At 34.9% G+C, this 25673-nt stretch overlaps 1 protein-coding gene across 1 annotated transcript in view; it reads right to left on the bottom strand.

The window, feature by feature from the left end:
• CUBN (cubilin) overlaps positions 1-25673 on the bottom strand; it is a 749121-nt gene that overhangs the window by 683352 nt on the left and 40096 nt on the right. The window contains exons 3-4 of the mRNA XM_053713984.1: positions 3210-3305; positions 11-49 (exon numbers count right to left, since the gene is read on the bottom strand). Coding sequence (XP_053569959.1) covers positions 11-49; positions 3210-3305 — 135 coding nt within the window. The remainder of the gene's footprint in view (positions 1-10; positions 50-3209; positions 3306-25673) is intronic.

Here is a 25673-nt window from a genome sequence, read left to right as displayed (position 1 = left end):
TGATACATACCTGTTGAAAATTTAGGAATCTAGCTTCAATATCAATTATCTGTGAAAGAGAAAAACATACATTTAGGCTACAAATCAAATTAGACTGTATTTTAAAATGATGAATTTTGCAATAATTCTTTCCACATTGTGATATAAAAAAAAACAAGAGTTTCATAGGTTTTAGAGGAAAATTTACTTTCAAAATATTTTAAAACGATTGTTGCAAAATAATTTATACAAAAAGGGGGAATATTGTGAATGTTAATCTGACCTGTATTACCCATCCTTTTAACATGGTTTACCCTCTTCCCTATGAAATCTCCTATTATGAGGGAATAGTGACCATATGCTACACAAGATATAGCTTCTTGCATAGGGGTGACTTATTTTCTAAATGTGATGCTACTTCGTTCTGCTTTATGTGAGCAAGGTGAATTCATCATCTGCTCTCAAGTATATAGGAAGCTTGCTGAATTTACCTTCATTTTAGTTTGGGATTCTCATTTAAATCAGATAATATTAAAGCCACAGCAAACACCTTAAGATTATAATATAAATGCATAGATTACAAGTGGAGTGCAAAAATATTAACAACATTGAACGCTAACAATGCTCAAGTTACATCAATAGCGGTTTTATTATTGCGTTCATATAACGAGTTTTTTGTATAACAAAAACCATCAGATATATGTAGAAGTATTTATTTAAGAATAAATATAACATATTTTCTATTTGAAAAACATTGAAATGTAAAATATTAATATTTTCATGTCAGGTTAGAGCACATGAGAATATGCAATCGGGTTTGCGTGAGAGTGGGTGTTTTTTTTCTCCATTGACTTCTATGGGGGAATACATGAACGAGCACAATATATTGTAAGTTCGGCTTTTTAGTGCACAAGTGAAAACAGTTTACTTTAACTCATTATACGAGCACAACCGGACGAGCGTAAAATGGTCACCAAGCTTCGCCCACCTATTGCGTGTATATTTTAAGTTTCTCCAATCACGATCGTTTCAGACAAATTTTTCATTCAGGGAATTTTTTTTCCTCGTTCCCTCGAATATTTGGTGGCTGCATTATTTAGTATTTGTTTCATTTAAAACAAAATTAATACTAAATTTTCGTTAAACATTTACATTAGTTTTCGTTAAAATGTATGTAAATGTTTCAAAGCTACCCCTTAAAAAAATAAAGTAAACAAATGAATACTGTTGTTTTCGTCAGTATTTTTTTCTCTCTTTCATTTTTCTTTGTCCATTCATTCAGATATTTATTTTACATCACGAATGTGCATTTGTATTTAAACAAGTGCACATTCCTATTTGCACACACTGATTTGTGCTTGTGCAATATGAAATGGTTAACTGAAAAATATTAAACTGTCATACAAGAAAAAAAGCTAACAAAGGGATAGCCTAGTAAAAAAATTTGGTTCAGCAGCCTGGGTACACTTGCTGACTGGTGGCTACATTTAGCCATCAATCAGCAAGCGCTATTCAGGTGCTGAATGAAAAATGGTCCGGATCCTAAGCTTGCAGTCCTGCTTTTCAAATAAAGATACCAAGAGAACAAAGAAAATTTGATAATATGAGTAAATTAGAAAGTTGCATAAAATTGCACGCTCTATCTGAATCAGATAAAAGAAACATTTTTTTTCTAATTTAAATATTCTGAATCCATTTGAATCCATTATAATGTTGAAAGTTTTCATTTAAAAGGGACATGAAACTCAAATTTTTGCTTTCACGAAACAGAAAGATCATGCAGTTTTAAACAACTTTCCAATTTATTTCAATTGTTTAATTTTCTTCATTTTCTTGATAACCTTTGTTGAAAAGCATATCTAAATATGCTCAGTAGATGCTTATTGGTGGCTGCACATAGGTGCCTCGTGTTATTGGCTCACCCATGTGCATTCCTATTTCTACAATAAAGAATATCTAGATTGAAGGAAATTAGATAAGTAAATTAATATGTTGTTTTAAATTGTATTCTGTATCTGAATCATGAAAGACACATTTTAGGTTTCATGTCCCTTTAAAAGTAAATTAGATTATTTAAATTAAAAGGGCAGGAAAGTCAAAATCAAACTTTCATGATTCCGATACAGAAAGCAATTTTTTTATCAAATTTATTTTTCCACTTGCTATCCTTTGTTGAACAGTTGGTATAAGATTGTGCATGTGTCTAGTGCACTATATGGCAACAATGTTTGCAACAATGTTTATAACAATTTTATGCATGATTGCAAACAATGCTGCATCATAGTGGTCAACCATGTATAAAACTGTTAAAATATTGTTACAAACTGCTGCCATACAATGCTTAGGCAAGGTGCACACTCTTTAATAAATGCAACCAAAATAATAAAGTACATTTGAATATATAAGTAAATTGGAACGTTGTATGCTTATGTAAATCATGAAAGTTTAATTGTCACTTTTGTATTGCATTTATATTCTTCTATTTATGTTGTAAACATTAGACATTGTAATTGCAACTTATGTTCAATAATCATAAGATATTTAGTAATAATCAGGCCAAATGAGCTAGGATAATGTAGCTATTTTTATTTTTTAGACATGTGCGATTCGTTTCGGATCGATTCGGAAATTCAGAAAATTCAGATCGATTCGAATTTCCGAATTAAAATACTGCCGAATCTACCGAATAAATCCGAATCGAATCGAAAACATCCGAATTGATTTGAATACATCCGAATCGATTTGAATACATCCGAATCGATTTGGATGTATTCGGTAGATTCGGATGGCCGTGTATTACACTAGTATTGTACAGTATATTAGGCTTTATCACTCTGCTATGGGTTAAACCTAATATACAGTACATAATACTAGTGTAATACACAGCACATCCCACCTAACACTTACCGAAATTCCGAATTTCCGAATCGATTCGAATCGAACCGAATCAAACCAAATTTTTTCCGAATCCGAAAGAATCCGAATGAATCCGAAACAAATTCATTCAAATTTTTCCGAATTTGAATAGATCCGAACCGAAATTCAAATCGATCCGAACCGAAACGAATTTTTCGAAGCTGCACAAGTCTAATTTTTGTCTAGGTCATCATTTTTATTAGTTTTCCTGTCATTTATTTTCATTTACTTTCACTTATCTTGTAATGTGAAATGTATACATTTTGCTTACAATATGCTCAATTGGTGAAAAGCAAATAATTTAGAATACATACCTTGGAGTTAAGATGGTTAATTTGATTTGTAACATTTGGGTGGGATCCTGCTGCATTTTCTTTTAATTCTGCAATCTCTGCTTTGTTTTTATGTATCTAAAATTGTAAAGAAAACAACATATAAAATGGATATGGATCTATAATTGAATTGGACACCTCTACTTATTAATGAACTCAGTTGTTTCAGCCACACCCATTGCTACCATGTGCATAAAATCCAGCACACAGCCATAAAATATTCTTTTATTCATTCTGCATAAAAATCACCTATAATCTGTTGCATTACTCACTGAGAAGTCATCTGACGTAGATTTAATTTCGTATATACGTACAATTCTCAAATTTCCTGTAAGTTGAATGTTTTGATTTATTTAATTGGTGTTTTATCAATTGTTATGTGCATTGATTTGCCTTGAAATAAGTAGTCAGCTGTGCAGTTGGTTTTGTATACACCTATTTAAGAAGTATTATATGTAAAAGTTAGTTTGGTCAAGTATTGTTTTACAGCTGCAGGGACTGCAGCCTATGTTTGTTCACATAACTAACCCACTGCTAGTGTGAATTTGTTAGAGACAACTTCTCATAATATAACTTCAAATTTAGTGACAGCAGTTTGAGATCTTTTCCTGTACCATTACAATTTTGCCCCTGTGAACAAAGCAAGGTACATGTAGACATGGTTTGACATATTTGGTGTGGAGGAATTCAAGTGGCCTATACAGACCCCGGATCATAATCGCACTGAACTCTGTTTCTGAGCCAGACCTTCTCATCCAACATCAGTGCCTGACCTCACAAATGATGTCTTTGCAGAATGGGCACAAATTCCAACAGACACTTTCCAGAAGAGTGATGGCTGTTATAGCCACAAGGAGGGTGGGGTGCAGCTACATATTGATGCCCCTGGTTTTGGAATGGGTTGTCCAACAAACTCATTTAGATTTGATGGGCATGTGCCCTCGTACCTTTGGCCATATAGTAATGTCTAATTTACAATTTCAAAAATAAATGCAATTTTTATAGTTATATGTCACATTTGTAAGGACAACAACGGACTAGTCGTGAGTTAATAGCAAAAGTCCCTATTGTAGAGAAATTCAGTTTTGTTTTACAATCTAAATGATATATGTCCTTTTGATTTTAAAATGTCTTTGAAATGCACTACCTTAATTTTCCAAATTAATTCTTGAAACATAAGTTGCACAGTATAATAAAAGCAAAATAGTATAATTACTGATGTCAATTGTATAATAATTGAAAGAAAAATCCATTAAGAAAGACCAATTTAATCCAAGTGTTACCATATGGAGATAATTCACTAAACATATTTAACTATTGAAGTCACTGTATAATATGCCCATCTAGGCCAATGTATGCTAAATTTAAAAACATGTCAGTGGGTTTTCTTAAAATAATATTAAAGGGACATTAAATAGACATGAAACCCCAAACATGCTTTCATTGTTCAGATAGAACATACAATTTTAAACAGCTTTACAATTTACTTCTAATATTTAATTTACTTTGTTCTCTTGGAATCCTTGGTAAAAAGCATACCTATGTAGGCTCAGGAGCTGGGAGCTAGCTGCTGATTGATGACTGCACATATATACCTCTTAGCATTGGTTTACTGATGTGTTCAGCTAGCTCCCATGTAGTGCATTGCTGCTCCTTCAATAAAGGATACCAAAAGAATGAAGCAAAATTGATAATAGAAGTAAATTGGAAAGTTGTTTAAAATTGTATATTCTATCTTAATCCTGAAAGAATGTTGGGCTTTATGTCACTTTAAACTGCCTGAGCACTGGTTACTACTCACAATGCTATTGTTTTTTGTTCTGTGCCAACAGCTCTCTTTAATGTTGTTGTTTTATTTAACCCCTAACATTTGCAGGTTGGCGAGGCTCCATATCTTCATACTGGGTGCCATCTAAGAGCTTAGGTATTCTTGCACTGATGTGGATGGATTTTTGACAACTGAATTGCACACTTTGGGGACGATTTATCAATGTCTGGCGGATATGATACTCTGTAGTGTATCATGTCCGCCAGACATTGCTGAGTTCTGGTGAACTGCTTTTGCAATGCCGCTAGCAGGGGGTGTCAATCAACCTGATTGTCTGCGATCGGGCGGATTGATGTCCGCAGCCTCAGAGGCAGCGGACGAGTTATAGAGCAGCATAAACAGGAGTATTTGGCCCCTTTTGGGCCATGATTCATCGGCCCCTTTGCCTTAGCATGCATGGTACAGAGCAAGAGCTTTACATTGTTTTCAGTGACTTTATGTGTTTCTTTATCTCATGTTACTATGGATAAAATTTACAAAAATCTAAAAACCTCCTGCCCTATACGGTGTTTGAGAACTCAAAGCACACAATACAGCTGTAAAAAAATAAAAATCTGACAACACAATGTATCTGTGATTGTTTACCATTTCTGTCACAGGATGAAAAATACATGAGCTCCGTGATGGCAGCACCCAGTACTTCTTTTAAACATGGCGGCATTTATTTTATTAGGAAGAGAGGAGAAAATAAATAATGAGTATATTGCAAAGATTTCTTTTTTTTTATTTTACAATTTCCTACTGTTTATTATTCCTTTAAGGCTTCACTATTATATAGCCATAACATTCCAATTATGATTGTTAATATAATGCAAATAAAATAGTAGAACTTTAAATGTACTCACATATTTAAGTATAAAGTGCAAGATCAACAAAAATATTATTTTAATTATGAAAAATAATGTTTTAGTCATTTTATATATGTATAGTATACTGTATACTGTATATGCAGCAAAGCAGTGCACTGTTGTTTTAGTGATCTGATAATACTATAAAACTCCTCTGGGCTGGTAAGATTCTATAAGAATGCTCGCTAGTCCTATTTCTCTAGTGGAATTATATAAAGCCCCTTTTTAAACTGAAAATCGCGAAGGGGCATATACTGTATTTTCATATTGGAAGGAGATGCATACATTACGAAAGTGCACAATGAAAATCGTAATTTAAAATCATACAAAATTAATAATTGAACAATTTACACAATAACATGTAGGTGCATAAAAAATCGTAACAAAAATCGTATTTTATGAAAATAGCTAAATTTGTAGGTAAATTACACAGGAATAATTTGTATTTAATATGAATAGCGTAAACTGTAATTTAAAGGGCCACTAAACCCAAAATTTTTCTTTCATAATTCAGATAGATAATACAAATTTAAACAACAATCCAATTTACTTCTTTTATTTATTTTCCTTCATTTTTTAGATATCTTTAGTTGAAGAAAAAGCAATGCACATGGGTGAGCCAATCACATGAGGCTTCTATGTGCAGCAACCAATTAGCAGCTACTGAGCCTATCTAGATATGCTTTTCAGCAAAGAATATTAAGAGAATAAAACAAATTAGATAATAGAAGTAAATTAGAAAGTTGTTGAAAATTGGGGTTTCATGTCCCTTTAAGTACACTAGATGTGCAAAATAAAAAGCAAGAAATTCATACTTAAATGTACAAAATACAAAGCGTAATAGATTTTTTTCAAAAAATGGGATGAACATGTGCGTTCAATGGGCGCATATGAAATTTTCTCTCAAATCCCAGCATTATTCCGTAAAATTTTTGCACTACAGTTCTTACAGTTTTTTTCTCAGTTAAAAAGTGACAAGTTTTCACCTAAATGCTCAAAACACTAATTATTCTGAAAGGAAAACCTAGGCTTATTAAATTTCAGCGAACTTAAGTTACAGTAAAATAAAACAGCGTTGATTTGTATTAAAGGGATATTAAACACAATTTTTTCTTTAATGATTCAGATAGATCATGCAATTTTAAGCAACTTTCTAATTTACTAATACCATACTTTTTTCTTTATTCTCTTGCAATCTTTATTTAAAAAGCAGGAATTTAAAGCTTTAGGAGCAAGCCCATTTTAGGTTCAGCACTCTGGATAGGGCTTGCTTATTAGTGGCTACCTTTAGCAAACCAATAAGCAAGCATAACCCAGGTTCTCAAACACAAATGGGTCGGCTCTTAAGCGTTACATTCCTGCTTTTTAAATAAAGATAGTAAGAGAACGAAAAAAAAACTAAATGTATGCTTACCAGATAAATTCCTTTCTTTCCTGGTAAGGAGAGTCCACGATGATATTCCTTACTGTTGGGAAATACAACACCTGGCCACCAGGATGAGGCAAAGACACCACAGCCAAAGGCTTAAATGTCCCTCCCACTTCCCCATCCCCAGTCATTCGGCTGAGAAAACGAGGAAAAGTAGGAGATACATCAGGGTATAAAGGTGCCAGAAGAATAACAAAAAGGGAGACACCAAAAAAATTCTAACAGGTGGGGTCGGGGACTCTCCCTGCCAGGAAAGAAAGGAATTTATCTGGTAAGCATAAATTTTGTTTTCTTTCCATAAGGCAAGGAGAGTCCACGATGATATTCCTTACTGTTGGGAAAACAATACCCAAGCTCCAGAGGACACTGAAGGATTAACGGGAGGGAATAAAGAAAAAGGGGGACCCTAATCTGAGGGCACCACAGCCTGCAAAACCTTTCTCCCGAAAGCTGCTTCAGCCAAAGCAAACACATCAAACTTATAAAATTTAGAAAAAGTATGTATGGAGGACCAGGTAGTCGCCTTACAGATCCATAGAGGTGTTATTCTTAAAAGTCCAGGAATAAACAACTGCTCTAGTGGAATGAGCTGTAATCCTCTCAGGAGGCTGATGTCCCGCTTTCTCATAAACCAAGCAGATGACACTCCTCAACCAGAAAGACAAGGAAGACGTAGTGGCCTTCTGCCCCTTACGTCTACCCGCATAAACAACAATTGTCTTAATTCTTTAGTAGCCTGAAGATAAAACTTCAAAGCATGAACCACGTCCAGATTGTGAAGCAAACATTCCTTCACTGAATAAGGATTAGGACACACAATCTCTTGATTGACGTTATGATCTGATACCACTTTATTAAGGAAACATAAGCTAGTACGCAAAACCGCCTTATCAGAATGAAAAACTAGGTAAGACGGGTCACACTGTAAAGCCAAGATCTCAGAGACTCTGCGAGCAGAGGCAATGTCTAATAGAAACAAAACTTTCCAAGATAACAGTTTAATGTCAACAGTATGCATGGGCTCAAACGGAGCCTGCTGCAAAACTTGAAGAATAAGATTTAGACTCCAAGGTGGAGTCACAAATCTAAACACAGATCTGATCCTAGTCAGAGTCTTCACAAAGGATTGCACATCTGGAAGCTCAGCTAATCTTTTGTGCAGCAACACCAACACGGTCAATATCTGTCCCTTCAGAAAACTGGCAGATAGACCCTTCTCCAAGCCAGTTTTGAAAAAAGATAAAATTCTTGCAACTTTCAACTTATGCCAAGAAAAAACACGCTCCTCATACCAGTGCAGGTAAGTTTGCCATACCTTATGTTAGATGCGCCAAGTAACCGGCTTACAAGCTTGAATCAAAGTGTCTATGACACTTTCAGAGAATCCTCTCCTGGTTAAGATTAAGCGTTCAATCTCCATGCAGTCAGCCTCAGAGAATCTAGATTTTGATGTAGGAAGGGACTTTGAATCAGCAGGTCCCTGTTACAAGGTAACCTCCACGGAGGATAAGAGGACATTCTCACCAGATCCATGAACCAAGTCCTTTGTGGCTAGGAAGGAGCAATTAGGATCACCGATTCTAGCTACTGGTTGATGCGGGCCACCACATGAGGGAGAAGAAGCAATGGAGGAAAGAGATTTATGAGTCTGAACCTCAATAAAACCGCCAGAGAATCGATTAATTCTGCTTGAGCATCCCTCGATCTCGACCCGTACCTGGGTAGTTTGGCATTGAGACGAGAGGCCATAAGATCTATCTCTGGCATCCCCCCATCTGCTGCAAATCTCTCCAAACACCTAGAGGTGAAGAGACCATTCTCCAGGGTGAAAAGATTGTCTGCTGAGGAAGTCTGCTTCCCAGTTGTCCACACCCGGAATGCGGATCAATGACAGCACACAACTGTGGGCTTCTGCCCATTCCAGGATTGGAGACACCTCTCTCATTGCTAAGGAACTTCTCTTTCCTCCCTAATGGTTGATGTAAGCAACCGTCGTTATATTGTCTGATTGGAATCTGATAAACTGTCTCACTGTCTCAGCATGCATAGTTGTAAAGGTCTGAGACGGAATCTGGTAAAGGAATAATGTCCATACAAGACACCATGAGTCCAATCTCTTCCATGCATTGGGCCAACGAAGGTCTTAAGGCAGCCTGGAGGAAAAAGGCACGCCGATGACAGCTTGTAACATCTCTGATCTGTTAGATAGATCCTCATGGATACCGAGTCTATAACCGTGCCCAGGAAATTCACCCTGGTATTTGGAGTAAGAAAAATATTTTCCAAGTTTATCTTCCATCCATGAGACCGAAGACGACTCAGAAGAAATTCAGAGTTTTCCGTTGCCAGATGAAAAAATGGTGCCTGTACCAAGATATCATCCATATATGGAGCTGAAGACAAAAAGAGAGGCGCCAAGGCATAGAGCAGTATAGTCGAATCAGAGAGAGAAAATCAGCGTCCTTCCCCCAGATGTATATAATACTCACAAGTGGAGCGACACAAAGTGTAAGTAGTGGCAAGCCGGAACTATTGGGAGTCGCCCGGCAGACATGCTGAGGCTTGGTGATGTCACAGGTTCTCATCCAATCGCAGTGTCGGTTCCTCCCGATCACTCACAGACAGCCTGATGAAACAGCTACCTGGCCGAGCAATGCATTGCTGTTGTTGTTTTTAAGCATAATTTTAAATAAACTGCTATTTCATTTACCTTGTCCTGAGTTGTGGTATCTATCCACCACATACGATTTTATACAAGCCTGCTATCCTAGCCCACTACATTGGCTTTTAGCACAAGACAGCTGCTGTGAGTGATCGGGAGGAACCGACAATGCGATTGGATGAGAACCTGTGACGTCACCAAGCCTCAGCGTGTCTGCCAGGCGACTCCCAAAAGTTTTTGATAGGTGTTGTTTAAAACTTTTTTGCGCTGCCTTTTTTGGGTAAGCCCTTTCCCCTATGATATTTTCCCCAAAATATCTAGTTTAGGTGTGCCGGAGACGTGTGAGTTTAGGAGTAGGGGCGCAAATGAATGCTTATACCCTTGTAAAATTAGGATAAAAATAATTTTTTTAAATGTAGTGAGGAAAAAATATATACTCTCAGTCCTATAACATATTGTAGAAAATATTTATTAATTACAAGAAGTCAGATATAGCTATACTATACATTAAAACACATATGTGTTTGTGCCCTTAGATGGCACGTCTGTAGATGAACCTATGGAGGTTTAGGCAAGTATTTGATACGTTTGGATGTTGGATTTTTATATATTGTAAACCTGCTATAGGAACAAATATTTGATTTTAAGGACTAGTCTACGTGTTGGACCTAGTACATTGGATACCTAGTGCAATATCATAAAAAAGTCATAAAAACAACAAAAAAGCATTAACGCATTAGTACAGGATTATAAAAGTAGTTGATGATTATAAAAGTAGTTGATAATGTATTGCTATTGCTAAAACCATATGACAATATAAATGTGATAATGTAAAAAATGATAGTAAGAATATTCTCTAAAAAATTAGTTCATAATGCCTTGAAATATATAGAAGAAATATATCGAAAAAGATCGCAGAAAGGAGATGCTGAACAAAGGTTGTGGTCGGCCGACCAGTTTAAAAGTTAACAATAATAAAATTAAGGAGATGCTGCCCAAAGATTGTTTTTGTGGTTACCACCGGTGGGTTTTTTTTGGTGTAATTAATTTGACAAGTTTTTAAAAGTCTTTGTATGAAAAATATCCACTTTGTCACTTGTTAATAAAAAGTATTTCTTTGAGATGAAATGTATCTAGATTAGTATAATGTTGCGTGCTGTTATTTTGCGTGCTGTTATTTTGTATACTCCTCTTTTTGTTACTGTATATGTTGGAAAGAACTTACCAGAGCTCTACGGTCTGAAGAGAAAATGAAACAGTAAGGAGCGGTATTTTACTTACTTTGCTCTTCAGCCGATTCTGGAGCCTGGTAGAAATTTTGGTCCGCTCTGTAGATTTTTTTCTTTTTCCGGTCTTCCGATGTTATGATTGATCCGCTCTGTAGAATTTCTTTAGCCGGTCTTTTAATACTGTAAATGATGCGGATGGTATTCTGAAGTCCCTTTTCACAGTAGTCCAGAAACTGTATTTCACCGTGGTCCAAGATGCACAATGGCTCCTAAAGGGCACTATGTGCCGGTGTGGTGGCGTTTTTTTGTCCAAAAGAGTCTTCAGTATTGCTCACTGTGGTTAGAGCTCAGCTTGTAGCCGATTAGTTGTAGTGGAGAGAAGAGTAGTGTCTGATAGCAGCAGTCAGATGTGACTGAGACACTAAAAAGATTTGTAGATTTGTTGGTTTTTAACAGTAGTTTGCTACGCGTTTCAGCCGTTGGCCTTTTTCAAGCTTAACTACTGTTGAGAGGTTTGGCGGTCTTTTTATTCCTTCAAAGTGTCTCTTTAATTGGACCTATTAGTTTATTATTCAATTTACGTTTGTGCATTCACTGCAGCTGTTTAAATAATTTGATTTGTAGGCATTTGGCAACAAAAGTCTTTTACCATTTGGATTCTAAAAACATTTGAATATTATTACGGTTCTTAAAGAAATAATCCTAGTTCTTAGAAAAAACTAATCACAGTTTCTTAAAAAAGCATATATTGTCCTAGAATTTTCATAAACCTTAGCTCTCTTCTTGGTATTTAAGTTTTTAAAATTAGAAATATTGTACCATAATAAGTTTAAAAATATCTTGTTCTATTATAATCGTTTGTTGAAAAGCTAAGTGTAGAACGGATATTCTCATAGAACTTGGTTCATAGACTTTAAAAACAGAGTTTAAAAAACAGAATTTAAAAAACAGAATTTAAAAAAACACACATGTGATGTTATATTGTGAAATTCTTAAGTTTAAAATTTAAAATGATTTATTCTATTAAAATCGTTTGTTGAATAGTTGGGGATTTTATGGTTATTATTTGTATTTGATTGTAGGAAGTGGAATAGTGGAGCGGAAAATTTCATAAACCTTATTTATCCTCATAGACTTTGAAAACAGACGTTTAAACTTCTTTGTTCTATTATAATCGTTTGTTGAAACGTTTTTTAGAAGTAGAAAAAAGGGATATTTTAATACTGTATGTACATGAGTGGTTATTTTATTCTTTTAAAAAAACTATTTAGATTAAAATCAATGTTAAGACCTTTTGGTTGTAGTGTTTGTAATTTAAAAATCCATTTTGCCTCTGCTTGTAATAGTGTTCTTGATTGGTTCCCCCCTCTAATGTTTTTTCCTACTTTTTCTATAGCTGTAAAGTTGAAGTATTTTAGATTGCTATTATTGCATAATCTGAAATGTTTTGGCACTGGGAGTTCTAGGTTCCTTTTTTCTTCTGAGTTCTCTATTGACAAAATGTGTTCTCTTATCCTTTCCCGTATCGTTCTTTCTGTTTCCCCTGTGTATTGTAAATTACATTTTTTACACTCTATCAGATAAATTATATTTTTATCCATGCATCTTATCGTATTTTTAATCTTGTATGTTTCTTTAGTATAACTGGATGTGAAGATGTTGGTCTTTTTTGAATGCCTGCAGGCTTTACATATATGACAAGGGAAAAATCCCCTTAATTCTGTTCCTAATATTCCCTTCTCTATATTTTTGCTCATAGTATTCTTCATAGAGGGTGCCAGTCTATTTTTTATTGTATTTGCTTTCCGATATATAAATCTGGGTTTATTGGGTAATCTTGGGCCTATATCAGGATCATAACTCAGGATATTCCAATGTTTTTTAATAATTTTCTCGATAACATGTTTATTTTCTCCATATTGTGTGACAAAGGGGATATTTATTCTGTCAGTTTTGGTGTTTAAAAATCTGTTTTCTTTAGTTTTGGCATTTAGGATATCATTTCTATCTATTTTTCTTACTTCTTTTATGTCATTTTCTATTTTGGATGTGTTATATCCTCTCTCTTCGGGTTCATTACAATTTCTTTTTAATCTCAAGAATTGTCCCTTCGGTATATTCTGTTTCCACCTTTTTAGGTGGCAACTTTCCCAGTGGATATAGTTGTTCGCGTCAACTTCCTTAAAAAAAGTCTTTGTATTTATTTTGTCTTCCATGATTGATATTTCTAGATCCAAATAGCTAATTGTGTGTTTGTCGAAGGTATATGTAAAAGATAAGTTTTTCTTATTATTATTCATGGTTTGTATACAGTTAGTGAGGTCATCCTCGTTCCCTTTCCATATAAAGAAAAGGTTGTCTATATATCTCTTATACAGTATAATGTTTTTCTTATACATACTTTGTTCCCAAAAATAGTTTTCCCATAGACCCATGAACAGGTTTGCGTAACTAGGTGCAAATTTTGTACCCATTGCAGTTCCGCAAACCTGTTCATAGAAGGCTCCCTCATATAAAAAATAATTATGGGTCAAAATGAAATTGATCCCATCCAAGATGAAGTCAATTTGACTTACCGGCATTTCTCCTTCTTTTACTAAAAAATGTTTAACTGCATCTACTCCGTCTATGTGTTGTATGCATGTGTATAATGATGAGACATCACAGGTTACTAATATGTAATCTGTTTGCCATTTTATATCTTCCAATATTTTCAATAAACTGGATGAGTCTCTTAGATAAGAGTCTAGGTTTTTCACATGCGGTTGGAGGAACTTATCTATATATGCAGATAGGTTAGACGTTAGGGAATTTATCCCGGAAATTATTGAACGACCTGGGGTTTTTTCCGTGTTTTTATGTATTTTGGGAAGTCCATAGATAATGGGAATTCTGGGATGATTTGTATAGAGGAAGTCATATTCTTTGTCTGTTATGATTCCACAAGTTTTTGCTTTTTCTAAATGGTGTTTCAGAAAAATTTGGTATATTCTAGTTGGATTTGCAATCATCTTTTTATATGTTTTTTCATCATCCAGTAGTTTGTGTATCATGTCATTATACTGTGATTTGTCTAGGATAACTTCCCCCCCCCCCCCTTTATCTGCTGGCTTTATAATGATTTCATTATTTTTTTCTAATTCTGTTATAAGTAATTTTTGTTTGCGAGTAAGATTCTGTTTATTTATCTTTTGATTTTTTAGATTCGCTATGTCCGTTGTGATGAGTTTTTCAAATGTGTCTATGTATTTTCCCTTTTCATTTTTTGGGTAGAAATTTGATTTTCTTTTTAAATCAGTGTGAATAAAACCTTTTTCATCTTTGAAAAAAGTTTTGGTATTAGTTTCTGTTGTTATATTAGTTTCGTTGCTGGGTTCGACTGATAATTTTTCCACTGCATTTTTAATAAAATATTTCTTTAATGTAAGATTTCGAACAAATTTGTGAGCATCAAAGAAAGTATTGAATTTGTCTATTGGTTGTGTTGGTGCAAAGGATAATCCTTTGCTGAGTATTTGTTTTTGTGCATCGTTTAGCTGGAGTTTACTTAAATTGTATATTCCTTGTTGATTTATTTCTATTTCTTCCTTTTCATTTCCTGAAACTGTGCTCTCTGTTGGTAATGGTGTTCTATCTGATCTCTTTGGCCTACCTCCTCTTGTTCCTCTCTTTCTGAATTTCTTCTTTTTCTTCTCCCTGAGTTTTGGTTTGGGCCTAGTTAAGCTTGTAGTTAAGCTTGAAAAAGGCCAACGGCTGAAACGCGTAGCAAACTACTGTTAAAAACCAACAAATCTACAAATCTTTTTAGTGTCTCAGTCACATCTGACTGCTGCTATCAGACACTACTCTTCTCTCCACTACAACTAATCGGCTACAAGCTGAGCTCTAACCACAGTGAGCAATACTGAAGACTCTTTTGGACAAAAAAAACGCCACCACGCCGGCACATAGTGCCCTTTAGGAGCCATTGTGCATCTTGGACCACGGTGAAATACAGTTTCTGGACTACTGTGAAAAGGGACTTCAGAATACCATCCGCATCATTTACAGTATTAAAAGACCTGCTAAAGAAATTCTACAGAGCGGATCAATCATAACATCGGAAGACCGGAAAAAGAAAAAAATCTACAGAGCGGACCAAAATTTCTACCAGGCTCCAGAATCAGCTGAAGAGCAAAGTAAGTAAAATACCGCTCCTTACTGTTTAATTTTCTCTTCAGACCGTAGAGCTCTGGTAAGTTCTTTCCAACATATACAGTAACAAAAAGAGGAGTATACAAAATAACAGCACGCAAAATAACAGCACGCAACATTATACTAATCTAGATACATTTCATCTCAAAGAAATACTTTTTATTAACAAGTGACAAAGTGGATATTTTTCATACAAAGACTTTTAAAAACTTGTCAAATTAATTACACCAAAAAAAAACCCACCGGTGGTAACAACAAAAACAATCTTTGGGCAGCATCTCCTTAATTTTATTATTGTTAACTTTTAAACTGGTCGGCCGACCACAACCTTTGTTCAGCATCTCCTTTCTGCGATCTTTTTCGATATATTTCTTCTATATATTTCAAGGCATTATGAACTAATTTTTTAGAGAATATTCTTACTATCATTTTTTACATTATCACATTTATATTGTCATATGGTTTTAGCAATAGCAATACGTTATCAACTACTTTTATAATCATCAACTACTTTTATAATCCTGTACTAATGCGTTAATGCTTTTTTGTTGTTTTTATGACTTTTTTATGATATTGCACTAGGTATCCAATGTACTAGGTCCAACACGTAGACTAGTCCTTAAAATCAAATATTTGTTCCTATAGCAGGTTTACAATATATAAAAATCCAACATCCAAACGTATCAAATACTTGCCTAAACCTCCATAGGTTCATCTACAGACGTGCCATCTAAGGGCACAAACACATATGTGTTTTAATGTATAGTATAGCTATATCTGACTTCTTGTAATTAATAAATATTTTCTACAATATGTTATAGGACTGAGAGTATATATTTTTTCCTCACTACATTTAAAAAAATTATTTTTATCCTAATTTTACAAGGGTATAAGCATTCATTTGCGCCCCTACTCCTAAACTCACACTTCTCCGGCACACCTAAACCAGATATTTTGGGGAAAATATCATAGGGGAAAGGGCTTACCCAAAAAAGGCAGCGCAAAAAAAGTTTTAAACAACATCTATCAAAAACTGACCACAAAAATCCCCATTAAAATGAGTACTGCAGCAGCCCAGCTAAATCTTTCAAGATTAAACTCAACAGATGAGGTACAATACAGTGAACACTCAAAGAGTATAACCAAAAGTAACACACATAAAAAAGAAAATATTTTTGATTTAAGATCCCAAATTTATGATAATATACATAATATTTTTGAAGAAGGCAGAGAAACAATAGAGCCCAAAAATAAAGATGTAGATAAAATGAAAGAATATCTAAATATTTTAGAAGAAAATTTGATTATTGAAATGAGACATAAAACTGAATGTATCTTTTTAAATGAATATTTGACTAATAAAAGAGTCCCTAGAGGATTAAGAATAAAGAAAGAATGCTCTTTTAAGAATATAGACTCCTCTTTTAAGAAAAAATGGAGAGAGATATTAGAAGAAACATCCTTTAAACTAATGAATCTTATAAAAGACTATAGGGAAGAACAACTTTTAAAACTAGGAAACGAAATAAACGATATAGAAACTAAAATAAATGACTTCAAAGAATGGAATGAATACAAAAAAAGAGAAGAAGAAATAAAACAATTTCTGATAAAAACTAAACGAGAATTAGTAGATAATAAATTTAAGAAATTTGAAAGAGATAAAAATGACTACTCTGCTTTTGAAAAAAAACCCAACGGAGAGGAATATATAAGTCATAAATGGAGAGGCAATAAATTGGAAGAAAATGAAAAATTTGAAGAAAATAAATCACAAAATGAGCAACAAAAAACACATAATTATAGGCCACACCAGAATGAAATAGATAAAAGAGAGCAGAATAATCACAAATTAAGACCATCCTGGCAAAGGGTTGAATACAAAAAAGAGAAAATTAACCATCATTACCCTCAACCTGAATCCAGGCAATACAACAATAATTATTTTAGAAATGAACCGTACAAAAACTACTACAATAAAGATAACCAATGGCGAAACACAGATAGAAGACCATATGATCAATACAAACACAGTAACAATCAAAATGAGTATCAGAATACATAACATTATAACAGAACATACAACCATCACAATAGAACATACGATCAGTGTAGAACCAATTACCAATACAACCAACGTAGAACCAATTACCAAACAACCAACACTGCTAACGAATTTCAAAACCCATATAACAAATCTTCAAGTAATTACAACAGATTTCTAACCCTAGAAAAATATGAACCACCAATAAGGGATGAAACACAAAAATTAATAAGAGAAGATGAAAGAAATACATCACATCTAATAAATGCAGAACAACATTCTTCTTTTTTAGAACTAGGCCCAAACCAAAACTCAGGGAGAAGAAAAAGAAGAAAGTCAGAAAGAGAGGAACAAGAGGAGGTAGGCCAAAGAGATCAGATAGAACACCATTACCAACAGAGAGCACAGTTTCAGGAAATGAAAAGGAAGAAATAGAAATAAATCAACAAGGAATATACAATTTAAGTAAACTCCAGCTAAACGATGCACAAAAACAAATACTCAGCAAAGGATTATCCTTTGCACCAACACAACCAATAGACAAATTCAATACTTTCATTGATGCTCACAAATTTGTTCGAAATCTTACATTAAAGAAATATTTTATTAAAAATGCAGTGAAAAAATTATCAGTCGAACCCAGCAACGAAACTAATATAACAACAGAAACTAATACCAAAACTTTTTTCAAAGATGAAAAAGGTTTTATTCACACTGATTTAAAAAGAAAATCAAATTTCTACCCAAAAAATGAAAAGGGAAAATACATAGACACATTTGAAAAACTCATCACAACGGACATAGCGAATCTAAAAAATCAAAAGATAAATAAACAGAATCTTACTCGCAAACAAAAATTACTTATAACAGAATTAGAAAAAAACAATGAAATCATTATAAAGCCAGCAGATAAAGGGGGGGGGGGGGGGGGGGATAGTTATCCTAGACAAATCACAGTATAATGACATGATACACAAACTACTGGATGATGAAAAAACATATAAAAAGATGATTGCAAATCCAACTAGAATATACCAAATTTTTCTGAAACACCATTTAGAACAAGCAAAAACTTGTGGAATCATAACAAAGAATATGACTTCCTCTATACAAATCATCCCAGAATTCCCATTATCTATGGACTTCCCAAAATACATAAAAACACGGAAAACCCCCCAGGTTGTCCAATAATTTCCGGGATAAATTCCCTAACGTCTAACCTATCTGCATATATAGATAAGTTCCTCCAACCGCATGTGAAAAACCTAGACTCTTATCTAAGAGACTCATCCAGTTTATTGAAAATATTGGAAGATATAAAATGGCAAACAGATTACATATTAGTAACCTGTGATGTCTCATCATTATACACATGCATACAACACATAGACGGAGTAGATGCAGTTAAACATTTTTTAGTAAAAGAAGGAGAAATGCCGGTAAGTCAAATTGACTTCATCTTGGATGGGATCAATTTCATTTTGACCCATAATTATTTTTTATATGAGGGAGCCTTCTATGAACAGGTTTGCGGAACTGCAATGGGTACAAAATTCGCACCTAGTTACGCAAACCTGTTCATGGGTCTATGGGAAAACTATTTTTGGGAACAAAGCATGTATAAGAAAAACATTATACTGTATAAGAGATATATAGACAACCTTTTCTTTATATGGAAAGGGAACGAGGATGACCTCACTAACTGTATACAAACCATGAATAATAATAAGAAAAACTTATCTTTTACATATACCTTCGACAAACACACAATTAGCTATTTGGATCTAGAAATATCAATCATGGAAGACAAAATAAATACAAAGACTTTTTTTAAGGAAGTTGACGCGAACAACTATATCCACTGGGAAAGTTGCCACCTAAAAAGGTGGAAACAGAATATACCGAAGGGGCAATTCTTGAGATTAAAAAGAAATTGTAATGAACCCGAAGAGAGAGGATATAACACATCCAAAATAGAAAATGACATAAAAGAAGTAAGAAAAATAGATAGAAATGATATCCTAAATGCCAAAACTAAAGAAAACAGATTTTTAAACACCAAAACTGACAGAATAAATATCCCCTTTGTCACACAATATGGAGAAAATAAACATGTTATCGAGAAAATTATTAAAAAACATTGGAATATCCTGAGTTATGATCCTGATATAGGCCCAAGATTACCCAATAAACCCAGATTTATATATCGGAAAGCAAATACAATAAAAAATAGACTGGCACCCTCTATGAAGAATACTATGAGCAAAAATATAGAGCAGAGAATATTAGGAACAGAATTAAGGGGATTTTTCCCTTGTCATATATGTAAAGCCTGCAGGCATTCAAAAAAGACCAACATCTTCACATCCAGTTATACCAAAGAAACATACAAGATTAAAAATACGATAAGATGCATGGATAAAAATATAATTTATCTGATAGAGTGTAAAAAATGTAATTTACAATACACAGGGGAAACAGAAAGAACGATACGGGAAAGGATAAGAGAACACATTTTGTCAATAGAGAACTCAGAAGAAAAAAGGAACCTAGAACTCCCTGTGCCAAAACATTTCAGATTATGCAATAATAGCAATCTAAAATACTTCAACTTTACAGCTATAGAAAAAGTAGGAAAAAACATTAGAGGGGGGAACCAATCAAGAACACTATTACAAGCAGAGGCAAAATGGATTTTTAAATTACAAACACTACAACCAAAAGGTCTTAACATTGATTTTAATCTAAATAGTTTTTTAAAAGAATAAAATAACCACTCATGTACATACAGTATTAAAATATCCCTTTTTTCTACTTCTAAAAAACTTTTCAACAAACGATTATAATAGAACAAAGAAGTTTAAACGTCTGTTTTCAAAGTCTATGAGGATAAATAAGGTTTATGAAATTTTCCGCTCCACTATTCCACTTCCTACAATCAAATACAAATAATAACCATAAAATCCCCAACTATTCAACAAACGATTTTAATAGAATAGATCATTTTAAATTTTAAACTTAAGAATTTCACAATATAACATCACATGTGTGTTTTTTTTAAATTCTGTTTTTTAAATTCTGTTTTTTAAACTCTGTTTTTAAAGTCTATGAACCAAGTTCTATGAGAATATCCGTTCTACACTTAGCTTTTCAACAAACGATTATAATAGAACAAGATATTTTTAAACTTATTATGGTACAATATTTCTAATTTTAAAAACTTAAATACCAAGAAGAGAGCTAAGGTTTATGAAAATTCTAGGACAATATATGCTTTTTTAAGAAACTGTGATTAGTTTTTTCTAAGAACTAGGATTATTTCTTTAAGAACCGTAATAATATTCAAATGTTTTTAGAATCCAAATGGTAAAAGACTTTTGTTGCCAAATGCCTACAAATCAAATTATTTAAACAGCTGCAGTGAATGCACAAACGTAAATTGAATAATAAACTAATAGGTCCAATTAAAGAGACACTTTGAAGGAATAAAAAGACCGCCAAACCTCTCAACAGTAGTTAAGCTTGAAAAAGGCCAACGGCTGAAACGCGTAGCAAACTACTGTTAAAAACCAACAAATCTACAAATCTTTTTAGTGTCTCAGTCACATCTGACTGCTGCTATCAGACACTACTCTTCTCTCCACTACAACTAATCGGCTACAAGCTGAGCTCTAACCACAGTGAGCAATACTGAAGACTCTTTTGGACAAAAAAACGCCACCACACCGGCACATAGTGCCCTTTAGGAGCCATTGTGCATCTTGGACCACGGTGAAATACAGTTTCTGGACTACTGTGAAAAGGGACTTCAGAATACCATCCGCATCATTTACAGTATTAAAAGACCGGCTAAAGAAATTCTACAGAGCGGATCAATCATAACATCGGAAGACCGGAAAAAGAAAAAAATCTACAGAGCGGACCAAAATTTCTACCAGGCTCCAGAATCGGCTGAAGAGCAAAGTAAGTAAAATACCGCTCCTTACTGTTTCATTTTCTCTTCAGACCGTAGAGCTCTGGTAAGTTCTTTCCAACATGTACAGTAACAAAAAGAGGAGTATACAAAATAACAGCACGCAAAATAACAGCACGCAACATTATACTAATCTAGATACATTTCATCTCAAAGAAATACTTTTTATTAACAAGTGACAAAGTGGATATTTTTCATACAAAGACTTTTAAAAACTTGTCAAATTAATTACACCAAAAAAAAACCCACCGGTGGTAACCACAAAAACAATCTTTGGGCAGCATCTCCTTAATTTTATTATTGTTAACTTTTAAACTGGTCGGCCGACCACAACCTTTGTTCAGCATCTCCTTTCTGCGATCTTTTTTGATATATTTATTCTATATATTTCAAGGCATTATGAACTAATTTTTTAGAGAATATTCTTACTATCATTTTTTACATTATCACATTTATATTGTCATATGATTTTAGCAATAGCAATACATTATCAACTACTTTTATAATCATCAACTACTTTTATAATCCTGTACTAATGCGTTAATGCTTTTTTGTTGTTTTTATGACTTTTTTATGATATTGCACTAGGTATCCAATGTACTAGGTCCAACACGTAGACTAGTCCTTAAAATCAAATATTTGTTCCTATAGCAGGTTTACAATATATAAAAATCCAACATCCAAACGTATCAAATACTTGCCTAAACCTCCATAGGTTCATCTACAGACGTGCCATCTAAGGGCACAAACACATATGTGTTTTAATGTATAGTATAGCTATATCTGACTTCTTGTAATTAATAAATATTTTCTACAATATGTTATAGGACTGAGAGTATATATTTTTTCCTCACTACATTTAAAAAAATTATTTTTATCCTAATTTTACAAGGGTATAAGCATTCATTTGCGCCCCTACTCCTAAACTCACACTTCTCCGACTCCCAATAGTTCCAGTTTGCCACTACTGACACTTTGTGTCGCTCCGCTTGTGAGTATTATATACATCTGGGGGAATGACGCAGATTTTCTCTCTCTGATCCGACGATACTGCTCTATGCCTTGGCGCCTCTCTTTTTGTCTTCATCTATTCTAGGATTCCTGCTGGGATTGTCTATCTCGTGAGTGCAACCTGAAACACTGTGAGCCGTGGGAGTTATATTTCACACCAGCGCACCTCTTTGGGGATCTCCTATCCTTGTTTGTCCATATACGGAGCTACTGCAATTCCTTGAGTTCTGGCCACCACCATAAGAGCAGTGGTTGCTGTGATTACCCAGTACGTGCCTGATAGCACTGTATGAGTGCTTCAATAAAATGTGAGTACCCTGTTGTGGTTATTTACAATTCTTCTGTATTGTTCTACTGGTACACAAAAGCGCCTCTCTTTTTCTCCCCTTCTTCCCCTCCAGACATCATCCTTTTTTGATGTGAGGAGAGAGCAGCTTCTTTGATTATCTGTGCCGAATTTTGATGACCCCTCTTATCTGGATCTACCATTGAGACTTTTTGCCTCAATAGAGACTATTGGTTCTATTTTATCATTTTATTATCTCATTTGTATATTTGCTATTTTTAATGCAAATTGATTTCTTTCTCTTTCACATTTAATATATGACATATAGATATTTATACACATATATATATATAATTTGACCATTTTGAGTCTTTTTTACACATCCCTTAATCATATATATATATATATATATATAGATATATATATATATAGATATATAGATATATATATATATATATATATATGTGTATATTTGCAAACATATTCTATATGTTGTGACTAATTGTTCTATTACTGGTTTGGTTGTCTTTGATATAGTGCGCCCCCTATCAGGAACTCTCTAGTGGGACTCTTGTTGTTTGACTTTTGTAAATATCCTGGGTACAGTAGCTAAGCCAAACTGAAGCGCTATGAACTAGAAGTGCTGATCCAGAAAAGCAAACCTTAGGAACTGAAAATGATCCTTGTGGATCGGAACATGCAAGTATGCATCCTTCAGATCGATGGTAGTCATAAATTGTCCTTCCTGAAGCAGGGGAAAGATCGATATGATTGTCTCCATCTTGAAGGAGGGGATGCTTAGAAATTTGCTCAGACACTTCAAGTCCAGAACGATAAGTTCCCTCTTTTTTGGGAACCACAAAGAGGTTTGAATAGAACCCCAGACCTTTTTCTGATGCAGGTACCGGGACTATTACTCCTAAGGAGGATAGATCCCTTACACAATCTGAAAAAGGCTGTCCTATACTCTGGTCTTGTAACAGTCTGGAAAGGAGGAATCTGCCCCTGGGCAGATGAGATTTGAATCTTATCCTGTACCCTTGAGATACAAACTAAAGTACCAAAGGGTCCTGAACATCCTGAGACCAAGCAAGAAAATAGAGAGACGCACTCAACTGAGACAGAACAAAAGCTAGAAAAACTTCTGTGCTTGTCCACAAGGCCAGGGCCACTCAGGGTGCAGTCTCTTTTAGCACATTATGCCTTTCACAGAGAAAAAATATCCTGTAGCATATCAGTCTGACCCTGCCCAATGACAGTCCAGCGCAGAAAAACCAGGCAATTCTTCTCTGAACAAGAGAAAACAACAAACCCCAGACGTACGTTTCAGCCTCCCTTGGGCCTCGTCAGTAAGGTGCAGTTGCATCTCTCTAGGGCATATGTGCAAGGAGTCTACGTCTGGTTTCCCCTTTTTATTCTTAGGGAGTCCCCAGAGTAATTTGCATAAAAACAAGAAAATAGAGAGACACACTCAACTGAGATAGAACAAAAGCTAGAAAAATTTCTGTGTCTGTCCACAAGGCCAGTGCCACTCAGGTTGCAGTCTCTTTTAGCACATTACGCCTTTCACATAGAAAAAATATCCTGTAGCATATCAGTCTGACCCTGCCCAATGACAGTCCAGCGCCAAAATACCAGGCAATTCTTCTCTGAACAAGAGAAAACAACAAACCCCAGACATACGTTTCGGCCTCCCTTAGGCCTTGTCAGTGAGGTGCAGTTGCATCTCTCTAGGGCATATGTGTAAGGAGTCCACATCTGGTTTCCCCATTTTACTCTTAGGGAGACCCAAGAGTATTTTGCATAAAAACAAGAAAATAGAGACACACTCAACTGAGACAGAACAAAAGCTAGAAAAACTTCTGTGCTTGTCCACAAGGCCAGTGCCACTCAGGGTGCAGTCTCTATTAGCACATTATGCCTTTCACAGAGAAAATATATCCTGTAGCATATCAGTCTGACCCTGCCCAATTTCAGTCCAGCGCCAAAATACCAGGCAATTCTTCTCTGAACAAGAGAAAACAACAAACCCCAGACATACATTTTGGCCTCCCTTGGTCCTCGTCAGTGAGGTGCAGTTGCATCTCTCTAGGGCATATGTGCCTTAAAGAGCGCTTCTCTCTTTTTATTTATGCAAATTATGACACTTAGGGAAGTCTCCCTAAGTGTGATGCGGGAATCCAGATGTGGACCTGTTGCTCAGTGTGCCTAGAGGGATATGGCTGCACCTCACTGACGAGGTTCACAATAGGCCGAAATGTACGTCTGGGGTTATGTTGTTTCTCTTGTTCAGAGAGGTATGGCCTGATATTTTGGGGCTGGACTGTACTGTTAAGTCAGGATCAGACTCATATGCTTCAGGAAAGTTCTTCTCTGTGAAAGGCACATGTTGAGCAAAAAGAGGCTGCTTCTTGGGTGGTAAGTAGCCATAGAACAAGCTATTATGCTATTGTTCGTTCCCAGGTTGAGCGCTTCTCTCTTTTTTATTTATGCAAATTGTGACACTTAGGGAAGTCTCCCTAAGTTTGATGCAGGAATCCAGATGTGGACCCGTTGCTCAGTGTGCCTAGAGGGATATGGCTGCACCTCACTGATGAGGCCCACAATAGGCCAAAACGTATGTCTGGGGTTTTGCTGTTTCTCTTGTTCAGAGAGGTATTGTCTGGTATTTCGGGGCTGGACTGTACTGTTAAGTCAGGATCAGACTGATATGCTTCAGGAAAGTTCTTCTATGTGAAAGGCACATGTTGAGCAAAAACAGGCTGCTTCTTGGGTGGTAAGTAGCCATAGAACAAGCTATTATGCTATTGTTCGTTCCCAGGTTGAGCGCTTCTCTCTTTTTATTTATCCTGAAACCAAGCGTCTGAGAAAAACAACAGGATCGGGGGCCGCCCCTTCATGCAGATTTGTTATCTGCGGGCTTCTTAGTCTGCTTGCACTGA

This window comes from Bombina bombina, chromosome 5 (assembly GCF_027579735.1).
Source record: "Bombina bombina isolate aBomBom1 chromosome 5, aBomBom1.pri, whole genome shotgun sequence".
Lineage (NCBI taxonomy): Eukaryota > Metazoa > Chordata > Amphibia > Anura > Bombinatoridae > Bombina > Bombina bombina.
This window is presented reverse-complemented; position numbering and strand designations above follow the sequence as displayed.